The 14,666-nt window shown below is 41.7% G+C and overlaps 1 protein-coding gene across 3 annotated transcripts in view; it reads left to right on the top strand.

Moving 5' to 3' along the window:
- The window catches only part of dnm3a (dynamin 3a), a 29,932-nt gene that overhangs the window by 6,010 nt on the left and 9,256 nt on the right, over positions 1 to 14,666 (top strand). For 2 of the 3 annotated variants that reach the window (XM_061032049.1, XM_061032066.1), the window contains 14 exons: positions 980 to 1,129; positions 1,213 to 1,416; positions 1,527 to 1,625; positions 2,635 to 2,795; positions 2,930 to 3,072; positions 3,156 to 3,291; positions 3,382 to 3,449; positions 3,587 to 3,725; positions 3,817 to 3,903; positions 4,382 to 4,452; positions 5,391 to 5,445; positions 6,894 to 6,920; positions 8,082 to 8,195; positions 14,372 to 14,481. In XM_061032049.1, coding sequence (XP_060888032.1) covers positions 980 to 1,129; positions 1,213 to 1,416; positions 1,527 to 1,625; positions 2,635 to 2,795; positions 2,930 to 3,072; positions 3,156 to 3,291; positions 3,382 to 3,449; positions 3,587 to 3,725; positions 3,817 to 3,903; positions 4,382 to 4,452; positions 5,391 to 5,445; positions 6,894 to 6,920; positions 8,082 to 8,195; positions 14,372 to 14,481 — 1,564 coding nt within the window. The remainder of the gene's footprint in view (positions 1 to 979; positions 1,130 to 1,212; positions 1,417 to 1,526; positions 1,626 to 2,634; positions 2,796 to 2,929; positions 3,073 to 3,155; positions 3,292 to 3,381; positions 3,450 to 3,586; positions 3,726 to 3,816; positions 3,904 to 4,381; positions 4,453 to 5,390; positions 5,446 to 6,893; positions 6,921 to 8,081; positions 8,196 to 14,371; positions 14,482 to 14,666) is intronic. The other variant, XM_061032057.1, reaches the window with a different exon arrangement.

Genomic DNA, 14,666 nt, shown 5'->3' with positions numbered 1-14,666 from the left:
TATCTGATACCATGGCAACAATATGGGGTAATTTCTTGTTGTTGAATATCAGAAATTGCAGGCGAACTCCTGCTTGATGTCTAAATTGCACAAAATATTGGCAACATTTCAAAAACATGGAGTCATCCCTTTCCCACATACCTGTCTTTTAAAATGGATGTTGTTTTTTCAGTTCACTACTTTTTGATACCATCAATAATAAAAAAATAATGAAGATGTTCCGTTTGAAAACATGTCGTATCTAAAAGTATAAGAGTAACAAAAAGTTTGACAACCTTGTTATGCCCTTAAACAGACACTACAGGTCTGTCATTTACTATATTTTCAAACTTTTTAGTTGCCTCTTGCCAAGCTAAACACCAGCATCAACAAATACACAACTCCTGATTTCATGTGTCGTCTGGTGGTCACAGCTGTTAAACATCTGCTGAAGAGAACAGGATGTAACTGATTTACATTGTTTAAAAAAATCTCAAAACGATTTGAGTAACTTGTTGGGAAAGTACAAGAACAACTGAACTGAAAAAAAATGTAAAGACACTAATTAAAGGATTAGTATGATGTTTTCTTGAGATACTCTCTGGACAAGAATACATGAAGACACATCAAATCACAAAAAAAACCTCCCAAACACTTTCTTTGTGTACCTTTAAAAAGCCTTTAATGTCAAAACAAGGTCATATAAGACCTTAAAACAAACGGACACAAGGTTAAGGTCAAGGTCAAGTTAATCTTTATTATCCCAGAGGGGCAATTTGTTTTACAGCCGGTAGTGAATAAAATGAGACAAAACTGAAAGACACACATAATTAAAACTGAAATACACACATCAAGGGGGGAGGACTCACATGATGCTGATGAGGAGACCAATGGTACCAGGGACAAATAAGTAATGAATAGATGTTGATATGATGCTCTACAGAGAAACTAGACATTATTAAATCCCATTATGTATCTGTCACTGCTCCTCTGACTGCAGAGTATGGGGAGTTTTTGCACTGTAAGGAGAAAAAGTTCACAGACTTTGATGAGATCCGTGAGGAGATCGAGGCCGAGACTCGCAGACTGACCGGATCTAACAAAACGATCTCGCCTGTCCCCATCAACCTGCGCATTCATTCCCCTCAAGGTAACACTAAGTAACAAAAATCCACTGTGTTCCTGTGACACATGAAGACCTGCGAGCTTATCTCCTCTGCTCTGCCTCTGCAGTGCTCAACCTGACTCTGGTGGACCTGCCGGGCATCACCAAGGTCCCTGTAGGAAACCAGCCGGCCGACATCGAGTATCAGATCAGAGACATGATCATGCAGTTCATCTGTAAGGAGAACTGTCTGATTCTGGCTGTCACACCTGCAAACATGGACCTAGCCAACTCTGACGCCCTCAAACTCGCCAAAGACGTCGACCCGCAGGGTGAGGAAGTAGCAGAGGCTGATTTAAGGAGATTCACTATCACATTATCACTTGAAAAATGTCATTTTTCATTCATTCTTAAAGCCCAAAAATGTGTCATCTTCCTTTAGGTCAGCGCACCATCGGTGTGATCACGAAGCTCGACCTGATGGATGCAGGAACAGATGCTCGGGAGATTCTAGAGAACAGGCTGCTTCCCCTGCGCAGAGGTGTGTGTGTGTGTGTGTGTGTGTGTGTGTGTGTGTGTGTGTGTGTGTGTGTGTGTGTGTGTGTGTGTGTGTGTGTGTGTGTGTGTGTGTGTGTGTGTGTGTGTGTGTGTGTGTGTGTGTGTGTGTGTGTGTGTGTGTGTGTGTGTTGGTTGCTATCTTTTAAATATCAGTATGAACGGCACAAGTCCCATTGAATCTGAATTTTCAGTTCTGGGCCTTAGCCTCTTAAAACTTTGGTCTGCTATCAGACACAGTTGTGGTTATTTTCAATGTGACACCTCGGTGTGTAATGAGATTTTTACATCAACTCTACATCAACGCTCTTTACTGTTCTGCTGTAGTGCTTTCCGATTTAGTTAAATTAGTCATTGTGATCCTAAAATGTTATCTGATGCTGTTTCTTTTAAGCTTTTCACATCCTGATCACACTACTCTTTGATTCACGTTCACACAGAAGAAGCAGCCACTGATCTGATTAAAAGTTCTCTTCTTGGACATGACATGATTTTATTAGTGGAACTGTACTTACTTCAGTGGCCCCCATGTTGACTTCTGTATCACTATGTGCTCTTTGTGATGTCTGTGTGACTGTTTCACCTGCAGGTCAGTACAGATCCAGGTCACACTTGAGTCTGATGTTGAACAGATTTTTAAAAAACAACATATACAACCGAACAAACACTGAAGTATCAGATATAAGTGTGACACTGTGAGCTCAGAGCATCCTGCAGCTCCTGAGGTCAGTCTGAGTAAAGCTGCACCAGGTGTCTCCTTCATGCTTCTCCTGCAGATATAATTCATTATCCACGGAGACACAGCGGAGGGGCTGCTGGGGAGCAGCTCAGAGCTGGAGCATTAGATATGGATAATGATGCTCTCACTGAACTAAACTGAGGAATTGGAACGCTGCGCACAACCTGTTTGTAGGCTGTGGTCTGACAGCAATCTGTGATCTGACATCTGAGTCAGATCACAGACTCCTCACTTCCTCCTCCTCTTCCTCTCTCAGGTTACATTGGGGTGGTGAACCGTAGTCAGAAGGACATCGAGGGGAAGAAGGACATTAAAGCCGCTCTGCTCGCAGAGCAGAAGTTCTTCCTGTCACATCCGGCCTACAGACACATGGCTGACCGAATGGGCACATCGTATCTACAGAGAGTACTGAACCAGGTTACAAACAAACACACACACACACACACACACACACACACACACACACACACACACACACACACACACACACACATACATACAGAGAAATAAAGACAATGTGTGTGTTTTTTACTGAATATGTTGGTTTGCAGCAACTGACAAACCACATCAGAGACACTTTGCCCGCCGTCCGGAGTCTGCTCCAGGATCAGCTGCTCGCTATGAACAGAGAGGTGGAGGAGTACGGACAGTTCAGTCCTGACGACCCGGCACGCAGGACCAAGGCTCTACTACAGTCAGTGTGTCTGCATCTCAGTGTGAATGTTTACTGTCTCTAAGTGAAGTATACCTCATAGCCTGTGTGCTTATGTGTCTCAGGTCGGTTCAGCGTCTGTCTGTGGACTTTGAGAAGCTGATCGAGGGTTCAGGAGATGAAGTGGACACCGTCAACCTGTCAGCAGGAGCTCGGATCAACAGGATCTTTCACGAACGCTTCCCCTATGAGCTGGTCAAGGTGTGTGTGGGATTTTGTGCATGTATCATCATTTATACTGTATGTGCATCAATAAATAAGATCCGAAACAGCGACTCTGTTTGTGTTCAGATGGAGTCAGATGAGAAGAAACTGCGGCAAGAGATAAACTACGCCATCAGAAACATCCACGGAGTCAGGTGCTGTCAGGTGTTTTCAGGAAATCAAAAGAGTTTTTACATAAGTTATAATTCAGCTTGGACTGTTTCCCTTTTCTGTTTTTTTTTTTTTAATACCTGTTACTTTTCTATCTTTGTCTCCTCCCGTGTCTGTGCAGGACAGGTCTGTTCACTCCTAACATGGCCTTTGAAGCCATCGTTAAGAAGCAGATATCGAGGTTAAAGGGGCCGTGTTTTAATTTTGTTGATATGGTCGGTCAGGAACTAACCAGAACTGTGTACCAGTGTATTAACAAGGTATAAAAGTGTGTAAATGTGTGTGTACTTGTGATGGCGCTCTCCATGTGCAGGTGTCTCATATCTAACCTGTGAACTGTTTCCTCTGCAGCTCAGCTCGTTTCCTAAACTGCGTGGTGAGACGGAGAGAATGGTAACCACGACGATACGGGAGCAAGAGAGTAAATGCAGGGATCAGGTCACTCAAACACAGCTGGACATTACATTCATGTGGTAGACTGTTTATAAGAAGTGGGTGTGGCCCTTTGCCACCATGTTTGTAGACTCCTCCCCCTTTTTTGCCTTGGCATTTTGTCCTTCTCTATATTGTTATATTGGAACCATGAAAGACAGAGCGGACAACCATAGTTTAGTCTCTCTCCTGCATGACATGTTACCATGGTAGCAACTTGTCAATCACAGATAGCCCCGTCCTAAATCCTCCCCTGCATTCTGGTCTGTTTGCCTCTTAAGGGGACCATATTCTACAAAATGAGTATCAAGTGGCTTTAGAGGGAAACCCTCGCTCCTCTCGAGCTCCACCCTCTTTCCCAAATAATGTCATTTCCTTAGCCAAAGCGATCGTAGCACTTCTTTATACTTCTTTTATATAGTCTGTGAGTCCCTCATGAGTATTTTTTCCTGTTCATGTAAACGTGTATTTCTGCTGTGTTTAGGTGCTGCTGCTCATCGACATCCAGCTGGCCTACGTTAACACCAAACATGAAGACTTCATCGGCTTCACTAAGTGAGTGACGCTTGCCTTCACCTGCTCCTCTCATGGTCTCATTTCAAAATGTGGAAGGGATATTTAAAAGTTTATGGTCTTACCTGTAGGGGTTTCACAATCCCAGAATTTTAAACTTCAACACCATTCTAGTAAAAATCGAACAGTATTGATACCTGTTTGATACCACAGCAAGTAGAAGTCCTATTATATGGTCTTATTTATTGATTTTAAATATCAGAAATCGCAGGAAGACTCACACACTCTCTGAATTGCACAAAAAAAAAATCAATATTGCTTTTTCTTTTATTGCATCTTGCTCAACACAAAACGTTCAAAACAAGATAAAAGCTGTACACACAAAAGGTGAGGAAACCAGGCACTCCAAACATGAAGGATGTAAAAATGAGGAAGGAAGTACCGACAAGGCATTTATTATAATGGCTAAATCATTTAAAAAGTCAACATGTTTTAACCATTAAAACACTTTTTTACATTTTTCCATCTACTTTGACCACATTGAGCTACCAGTCACCAACCTTTGATTAAGACAAAAGCTGTGCTTTAACTTCACTCTTCATGTTATTAAGAGTGACTTCATAATTTGCTCTAGTCTGATAAAGTTGCTAATACAGGAGAAGAGATCGAGGGCAGAACGTTGTATTAATCGACCCCACATGGTGTTTATCTCTCAGATGGATAAAATAATAAAAATCAAAAAGCCCATGAATATGTTGGCATGTTTTCATCAAGTTTACAAAGCTGCTGTGGACGGTTGTATGATCAATAACGTTTGACGTCAAAGCACAACTAATAAGCGTACTTTTTTTTTTCTGTGATTACTTAATCTTAATGTGTTATTTTGAAAACTCTCATTCTGGCTAACTTCTCGTCTGTTTAAATCTAGAACATGAAGTATAGATTCTAACAGGATAAATAACAAGCTCTTCTCCTCTCAGCGCTCAGAGGACAAACAACCAAAACAACCAGAAGACCGCCTCAGCAGGAAACCAGGTGAGACCTGCATTCAGGTTAATGTTGCTGTGTAAGCAAACACTGTTCAGAGGTATTAATGCATTAACATCAACATAAAACATTTTATTTCATCTTCATTGAGTTAAGATAAAATATGTTTTAATGCACACAAAAGGCTAATTTCTATCAAACATCTGATACTCTCTTGAAGAGTTTTCAGCTGGTTATGAAACAGACTGAAATGAATACCGATGCTTCTATACGAGCTATGAAAGCAAACTAGACCATCAGGAAGAAGATAGATTATTTGGATGAAATGAGGGGGAAGTTAATGGTTTTTTACCTTTAGAAAAAGAAGAGAGAAAACAGTGTGATTGCAGCTTTGTTGATAGTGTCTCTTTAAGAAATTAGGACTAAAACAGGAAAGTAACTTTTCAGAATATGACTGACCTGCATCCAAAGTGGGTGTTGGAGATGGATGAGTCAGGATCAGATGGTCAGCCTTCACACTTGTCATTCATTTCAGTGAAATAATCTCATACCAACGGTCTGTGGACAGTTCAACTGTTAACTTAATATTACAATGATATCTGATACCACAGTGACCTTTGTCCTACTTCGCTCATACACTCTTGGTCTTAACCAGTCCTTATACAGAATCATCTTTGTCAAAAAAAGGCAGGTTTCCCTGAAATCTTCCTCAGTTGCTTGTTCACACATGCACTGCTCAGCAGGAGACTTTTCCTGTCGAACAGGAGGAAAATGAACCTCTTTGCAGTGAATTTTACTGAATGTTTCCTGCGGTGTTCTCACATTAGCTCACCCTGACTTCACATGGAAAATGGCTAGCAGGAAAAAGTCTGTGTGAAGTCAGAGTGAAAATCTTCGGCTGTTTGTGTGTGCTCACTCATGCAGCTCTGAGTTTTGTGCATGTGTGAACCGGGCTTTAGGTTCATTTTTTTTTTTTTAGATTTTCTCATTAAAACAATCTTTTCTTAAATGATTATAAATGCAGGTCTTAACAATTCAAAAGTGAACATTTCCTGCCTGTGGTTCTCTGCAGGGTGTGTGTTTCTGAACTTAATTTATTTGAATATCTTTGATGTCACCGCTTCATGTTGTTAAACATTAATCATCATGGATAGCTGCAGATAAATGTGAGCACTCTGTGATTTACGGCCCAGTCATCACAGAGCTGATCTTGGCTCTTTACAGGAATGCACTGGTGATTTAGATTAATATGTACGATAATACTAGTGTGACGCAGTGACAGCGGGAATAATCAAACACACACAGAGTCAGTATGTTTGTGATTAATCAAGAATGTTAATGTATGGTGGTGTTTGTTAAACAGCAGCACATTCAAACCACAGCTGTGTCAGTTATTCATTCTTTCATGTTATTGTAAACTATGAAAAGATCTTTATCAGAGTTCAAATGTAAACCTTCATGTTAATATGTCTCCTTTATCTCTTGTTTGTCTGCAGGGAGTGACCCCTCTATCCAGCCTCATAGTAGGAGCTCCGTCTCTTTAATTCTCTCTCTTTCTCTCTCTCTCTCTCTCTCTCTCAGGCTGCAGCCGTGTCAGCATGACGACAGCAGATGTGCACATCTACTAAATGTTGCAGCTTCAATATCTTTATCATTTTCTGCAGCTGATGATTTGCTGGTTTTTCTCCTCACTAGAGGTGTGACTTCTAAATGTTTTAACGCTAAACATTTAGAAAAACACTAAACTTTTCCTAAAATCACCAACTGTTTAAACGTAAATTTGTTTTTTTTTTTTTTTACGTGGTAACGTGCCCATGTCACTGCACAAAGCACTCTTCAACATCGGTGTATATACAAGAGGGATTTACGGACAGTGGACACTTATTGTGCCCTCTGTCTCTCTCTCTCTCCGCTGATGTGATTCTGCACGCTTATCCCTCCGCGGGAGTCAGCAGGGAAGTTTTTTTTAAACGGGAGCTGTGAGGTTCTCGCGCGTCAGCACTCTGCTGCACGCTGTCTTGTGCATGTAGCAATTTTATGAATAAATGAAAAATTAAATAAAAACAGGTAGAATATACTTGGGCGGCCCATGTATCGTCTATGTGTGGGAACCACTGCGTTTATTTAACAAGCCGGCCGCCGGCGTGCGCCTCAATGTTTAAACATTTTTGGGGCCAATGTGTAAACGTTTAGCAATGTGGTCACTTTTGCACACCAGTACTCCTCAGGCTGCAACATTTCTCTTGTTCAAAACAATCATCCTTACTTTCAACAGTCCCACTGCTCTTAGCATGTGTGCAGACATTAATACTTTTCTCTTCTGCAGGATGAACAGTTCATGTCTTTTTGGGGAATCTTTATTACATGTCAACCTCTTTCACTAGATTGATTAAACTCTTGTCCTGAAGTTTCTTTCACCCTTTTTTGTCTTTAATTGTTTGATTAAATTTGTCCCTCTTTTGTTTTTGCATATCTTCTCCTCGATCACTTTTGTCAACCTGTGGTCAGGAAATCGTTTCAAATCTGTCTGCAAAGATCTGATTGTCCCCTCCAATGTAAACTGTTTCTGTTGTTTCCTTTCCTTCGAATCAGCAGGCTGCTCTCTAAGTGTGTGGCATTCTCTGTTTCGCCTTCAGAGGAGTTACATGATTCAAACTTTGTGTCCATGATCCTATGTTCTGCAGGTCATACGTAAAGGCTGGCTCACCATCAGCAATATCGGCATCATGAAGGGCGGAGCCAAAGAGTACTGGTTCATCCTGACTGCACAGACACTGTCCTGGTACAAAGATGAAGAGGTGAGGCATCACACTACGGTGGCCCTGAAGGTTCACTTGCAAAAGCACTTCACTGAACACAAAATAAAAGCTCAATAAAATGGGGGAAAAAAAAATGCTAAAATATTTATTAAAATGCCAAAAAATATTTAACAAAACACACAAGTATAAAAAATGGAAAGCAAATAATCATTTATAAAATGCATAAATAAGTGTTTTGTGTTTATCAAATGTTATTGGGTTTCAGATTAAGACAGAGCAGGAGTTAGCTTGAACTTTTTAATTGTTCATTCCTCTCCTCAGCACCTGTCTTATTAGGACTGGGAATCTTTGGGTGTCTCACGATTCGATTCGATTCTTGGGGTCACGATTCGATTCAGAATCGATTTTCAATTCAAAATGATTCTGAATCCATGGATTCAAAGACTATTTATGAATTAATACTTCAGGATCTACTCCAGTCATCTGTGAGACTGGCTGAATTTCTTGAAATAGCAAGCTTTAGCACTTACCTATGTCTTATAAAAGCTGCATTACTTTTTGATTCTGTTGATCATTAAAATAACAGAGATCGTATCATTTTAAAACATGTAGTATTGGAAAGTTTTGAAGAAGTGAAAATATCAACTACTTCACAAGGTGGAAATTTTGTGCTTCAGGTTGCCATTCTTGTAAACGTGGAGGATGAACTTTGAGCCCATCAATGCATCTTGATCTTAAGACAACAAAAAGGGGAAAATCTGAAGAGGCATAGAGAAAATGTCTGTGTTAAAAAACACATTTGATAACCTCTAACAGAACAATTTGATCGTATTAAAACAATACTTATTGACCCAACGGTCATGGAATAGGTTAAGTGTAAGTGCTCACTAATGTCCTACGAAAGCATTCAACAAATTCTCATCAACAACAAAATATATTTCATAATAATTATATTATACTATATATATTATTTTTCAAAGCTTCTGTGTCTTTTTATTCTATCAATCGTTAATATAAAAGGTTTTATGGTAAAAAAGCATGATATCCAAAAGAATAAAAAAATATTAAAATATTATGCATGCATGTCTCCATTAAATTAAAAAACTTTTTATTTACCTCAAGACATCAAATTATTGTGCTGTTTTGTTAAATAGTGTCTTAAAAAATCCACCATAGAGTTCTATGAGATGTTGAACCTGTTGATCCATAGGATCGTGTTGAATAAATCAAATCACACTGACATGTATTGCATAGTTTTAAACTAAATAAATAAGAAAAGAGTGAAGTCCAAACACTGAATACTCTTCAGTCATGTCAGGTTTATTAACACACACGTCATCCTCACACAGCGGGTCAAACATGAGTCATGTCAGGTTTATTAACACACACACACACACACACACACACGTCGGCCTCACACAGCGGCTTAAACAGGTTGATGAGGGTTCATTAAGTGCTGATGTTGTTGTCCGGGGTTGAAGAGCTGGTGTGTGTTCTGGTGTCAGTGGGGCTGCCATCTGTCTGCCTGTCTGTGCCTGCTGTACAGGAGCAGAAGGTCTGCACAGCAAGTGTAGACAGGCAGACACACCACAACAGTCTCCTCGTCCCGTCACAGCTGAGAGGCAAACATAGACAGGAAGGGATGTCACAAGAGGATGACACATCACTGCATTCGTCTTTAGATTTTAAACCTCTTGTGGATGATTTTAAGTTGTATATTGTTGACAGAAATGTGGAGTGGTTGATAAAAATAACATATATTGTCACAGATGACTTCTTCACGCTGAAATCTCTCGATTGCATAGTCAAGCTTTTAGGGTTGTCACGGTACCTGAAATTTGAACATCGATATGGTTCTAGTGAATATCAAAAAAATGTGATATTGGTTTGATACCACAGCAACAAAAATATAAGTCCTATGAAGCAAATATTGCGTCATTTCTTGTTTATAATTACTAAAAATTGCAGACAAACTCCTTCAAACTGTTTAAATTGCAAAAAACAACGTTGGCAACGTTTCTGTACCGATATTTTGCCAACGTATTTGTTCAATTTAGACAGTTTGCGGGACTTTAATTGCTATTTTTAATGGACTAATTCCTCTCCAGCACTCCTGACATAAGCGCTGTAAGAGACATGAACTAACTTTTGAATCTTTAAAAGGCACCAAAAGGACTATAGATACGTCAGAGTTTGCCGACCTGTGAGTTAACAAAAGTCGAATCTCTGGGTATTCAAAATTGTGTAATTTATTGTTTGTTATTACCAAAAATTGCAGAATTCTGCACACTGTCTAATTTGCACAAAAATGTCTGCAATGTTTGGAAAAGTTGGAGGAGCTGGAGAGGACCCACTTTTCCAAACATTGCCGACATGTTTGTGCAATTAAAGCAGTGCTCGCTCTCTTTTGGAGCAAAAAAATGTGACTGAAGATCTGTAGTTTTTGAAAATATTGGCCGTGAAAATAACAGACTGTATCGAAAAGGTATCCGAAAGTATTGAACATTTTTGAAAACCTACAAGGCTTAAGTGTTAAAAGGGGAGACTGTTTTTTTTAACAATAGCAACTTTGACTTCCTCGCCTCACACCTGGACCCCCCCCCCTCCCCCCATTCCTCCCATTGGTCCCGCTCTGCACTCACTCTTCCCCTTTACTCCCCCTTTTCTTCCTCTTCTGGGAGTTGAGGCATTTGGAGCGACTCACTCTGACACAGCTGGATTCGCCCCAAGCCAAACTAACACACACACACACACACACACACACACACACACACACACACACACACACACACACACACACACACACAAACAGTTTGAGAGACTGGTATATACAGTGTACAGTACTCATGCAGAGTCAGATATAAACAAATTGTGGAGACAAATATACAGTTACACACAAACACACACTGCACATAAACACTGGATGGTTTAACCACACAGCCTCAGGCATACACACACATTGTTATAATTGAACAAATCAGCTCACACACACACACACACATATATTTAACACGTGATAAACGCCACACAGACAGACGTGTAAATAACGTTGCGGCCACATCAGAGCGACACTTGGGATCATTATGGCTCACAAATGTTTCACAACACTTGAAGTCTAAGGTTTTTGGACTTGTCGTGGTTTAACCTTGTCACTGAAAAGTTTATCAGCTGATCAGAGGCCTGAGCGCAGAGTCAGTGAGCCGTGTGATTACAGTTGATCAGATGTGATGCGTCTTTATCATCATCTCATCATCTCTCATGAAGTGAACACTCACACACTTCTTCTCCCTTTTTCCCGCTCTCCTTCTCTTTTTTTTTTTATCACCGCCTCCCCTTTTTTATTTTATTTTTTTTAAACTCCTTTGCCTTTCCTCTTGCCTTTTTCTCCCCCCTCTCTCTCTATGTCTCCCCCCTCTCTCCCCCTCTCTCCCCTTCTCTCTCTCTGTGGTTGGCAGTCTCCCTGGGACTCTGCACATTCCTGGCTGGAAAATCTGAAGCTTTGTCCAAACACCAGCTTCCAAGATCTGCCCAGAGAAATCCCACATGGCTGTTTCTACGCTACAGACCTCCCCCTCTCTCCTCCTCCACAGTCTCTCTGACTATTACTCCCATATCAAACTACTTCTCTCCATCTCTTTGTCTTCTCCTGTCGTTTTACCATCTTTAAGCTCGTGCACTGCGTCTCCTCTCCACTCACGCTGACCTCACGCTGAGAGAGCAGAATAACAGTTCAGAGTTTAACGTCCAGAGCACACTGAGCAGACATACATTCCTGCACCCCTCCACTGCCAGAGCTGAAGAAAAACAGATGGCTCATGCCTACACACTCAGTCTGTGTGTGTCTGTGTGTGTGTGAGGCCTGAACCACATTCACATCCATTAGATTAAAACAGCAGATCTGATCTACGATGCTTCAACACCACCCTGAGACACCCACATTAACTCAACTGTACGCACAATCACACAGATGCACATGCAGAAATCCTAACTGCCAAGTTTGATGCACCCTGAAAAACTTAAGCCAGACGTTTTCTGAAAATAAATGTGTGTAAAAGAAGCAGGTTTGAAGTATTTCAGTCCTACATGTTAAAATAAATTTCAAACTCTGGATCAAATTTTCTGCATGAGCACTTCTCGTCCTGAATGCAAACAAAGATAAATGATTCAAACAGATGTCACTACGCAGGACAAAGATGAGAGTTAGTGATGCATTTTGGATGGTGAAGGCGGTGAAAGAGCATGCATTCATTTTTACGCGTCTGTGCCTATTGCGTTCATGAGAGTTATAGATTGAAGAGTACATGCAGGTTTCTTGAAGTTCTTCCTTGCACAATCTAACCAATGTGCAGACTACTGTACACCAGTAAGATCCTGAACAGGTAGTCTGAACACTGGGATGACGGAGCAGGACTCTGATTCTCCAGCCGGCCTCGTCTTCTCCCACTCAGGTTCTTGTCCTGCATGAGGCGGAGGAGAGTCGGGAAAAGTTTTTCCGCTTTTATTTTCTTCTTTATTTTATCCCGTGCCAGTGTTGGGTCTTGGTCGAGGGGTCTTGCCCACAACAGACGTCTTCTCCTGTGGGTGTCCCTCTTGCTGAGATGTTGGTGTTTGTAGAGTCGAGCGTCCAGCGCTGTGTCCGGCGTAGTATCCAGTCTTGACGTGGCACTTTCACTCATTCGGTTCAGGATCTGCGCGCTCACTCAGGGAAGGCGTGAGGAGACTTGGGGAGTGAAGTAAGGAGAGAGAGTCAGGGAGGGACTGAGCCACCATATATGGGTTGATGGGACCCATGGGGACTCAACTTTGGACTGGTGTGCAGTTTCCTCCAGTTTCTCCTGCATGATCTCTCGTGCTCCTCTCCTCTGTCCACCTATATCCCTCCTCTTTCTCTTTTCTTCATCTCTACTTTCTATTACCCCATCACAGCACCCTGCCCCCCCGCCCATACTCCTCCCCTTTCGTCCAAAGCGATCCCAGATGTTGCCGTAAGAGCGCCAATCCCGTTCTGTCATTTCTTTTGAGCCTCTCTTACAGGAAGTGGGCCCCTTTGGAAAAAAGGAAAGAGGAATGAAGGAAGAGAGTCGTAGGGTTCAGGGGAGCACAGACAGAGGGAAGACTGACACACACGCGCAAACACACACACACACACACACACACACACACACACACACACACACAGACAACATGCAGGGCGTTTTGGACATCCTCTTTTGCAGGCATTTCTTCCTGTTTCAAATTTTCCCGCTCTGCACCTCCTCCTTTAAGGGGCTGTCATAGTACCAGATTTTCAAACTCCAATATGATTCTAGTAAAAATCTAACAATATCAATACCTGATTAGATACAGCAACAAAAATTGAGGTCCTGGACACCAAACATTTCGTAATTTTCCTGTCTTAATTGCACAATAACATTTGCAGTGTTTGCTTAATTTACAAGAAATTGCAACTCCTGCACACTGTCAACATATTTTTGCAATTTAGACAGTGCTATCTCTCTTTTGGTTAAAATATGAGATCTGTAGATTTCTTAAAGCTTCAGTACTTTTTGATGATTTGATTGTTAAAATAACAGAAACCTTATCGTTTTAAAACATGTAGTATCAAAGAGTATTTAACATTTTGACAACCTTTCCTCCGTTTATCTTTTCAAATCTCTCCTGAAGCCCCCTCCTCAGAGTGCAGCGCGAGGGAGCAGGCCATAGAGCAAAGATTTGAGGGGGGGAGGGCTCCACTTTAGGAGAAATGTTGTGTTAGAGTTTGAGTCTGAGTAATGACTTTCACATGTGAGCCTCCCTCCCTTCCCTCTCTCCCTGCTCGCCTCCTCCGTACCCGGCCTCCTCACTGTCTGCGTCTCCTCCAAACGCTCTCGCTGTCGTTCATGAGTCCCCGTGGTGGTGACAGGCTGGAGACTTATGGCATCTCCCCTCCTCCTCCTCCCCCCTGGCTGGTTAGTCTGTAGATAATGTGAGTCAGTGTGACGGGCCGACACGTCGTCTGATATGAACTCAGATGCTCTCCCGCTGACATTTCTTTTCTGCAGCTGAACCCTTTTGGCAGCTCCATTATTATAATATTAGCCGTATATTTCAACTGCAGCCCCCTGAGTGTTAGGTGTTTGATTTGTTTTTTCGCTCTCCGCACCTGTGTTACCTCTGTGTGATGTCATATTTCACCCTGCATACCTGTGTCAGACGGTATCTCTGTGTGTTCTCAGGAAAAGGAGAAGAAGTACATGCTCCCTCTGGACAACTTAAAGCTCAGAGACGTAGAGAAAAGCTTCATGTCGAGAGAGTTCGTCTTCGCTCTCTTCAACACAGAGCTCAGGTTGGTACGTGTGTGTGTGTGTGTGTGTGTGTGTGTGTGTGTGTGTGTGTGTGTGTGTGTGTGTGTGTGTGTGTGTTTGTGAGTCAGAGAAGGGAGTTGTGTTCTTGTCACCTGCTCGCTGAAGGTTCAGTGATATTTTACGTGGAAGGAGGAAAGGGAGGAGATGTCAGTGATGTCCTCCCTGC

The sequence above is a fragment of the Labrus mixtus genome, chromosome 3 (assembly GCF_963584025.1).
Source record: "Labrus mixtus chromosome 3, fLabMix1.1, whole genome shotgun sequence".
Classification (NCBI taxonomy): Eukaryota; Metazoa; Chordata; class Actinopteri; order Labriformes; family Labridae; genus Labrus; species Labrus mixtus.
This window is presented reverse-complemented; position numbering and strand designations above follow the sequence as displayed.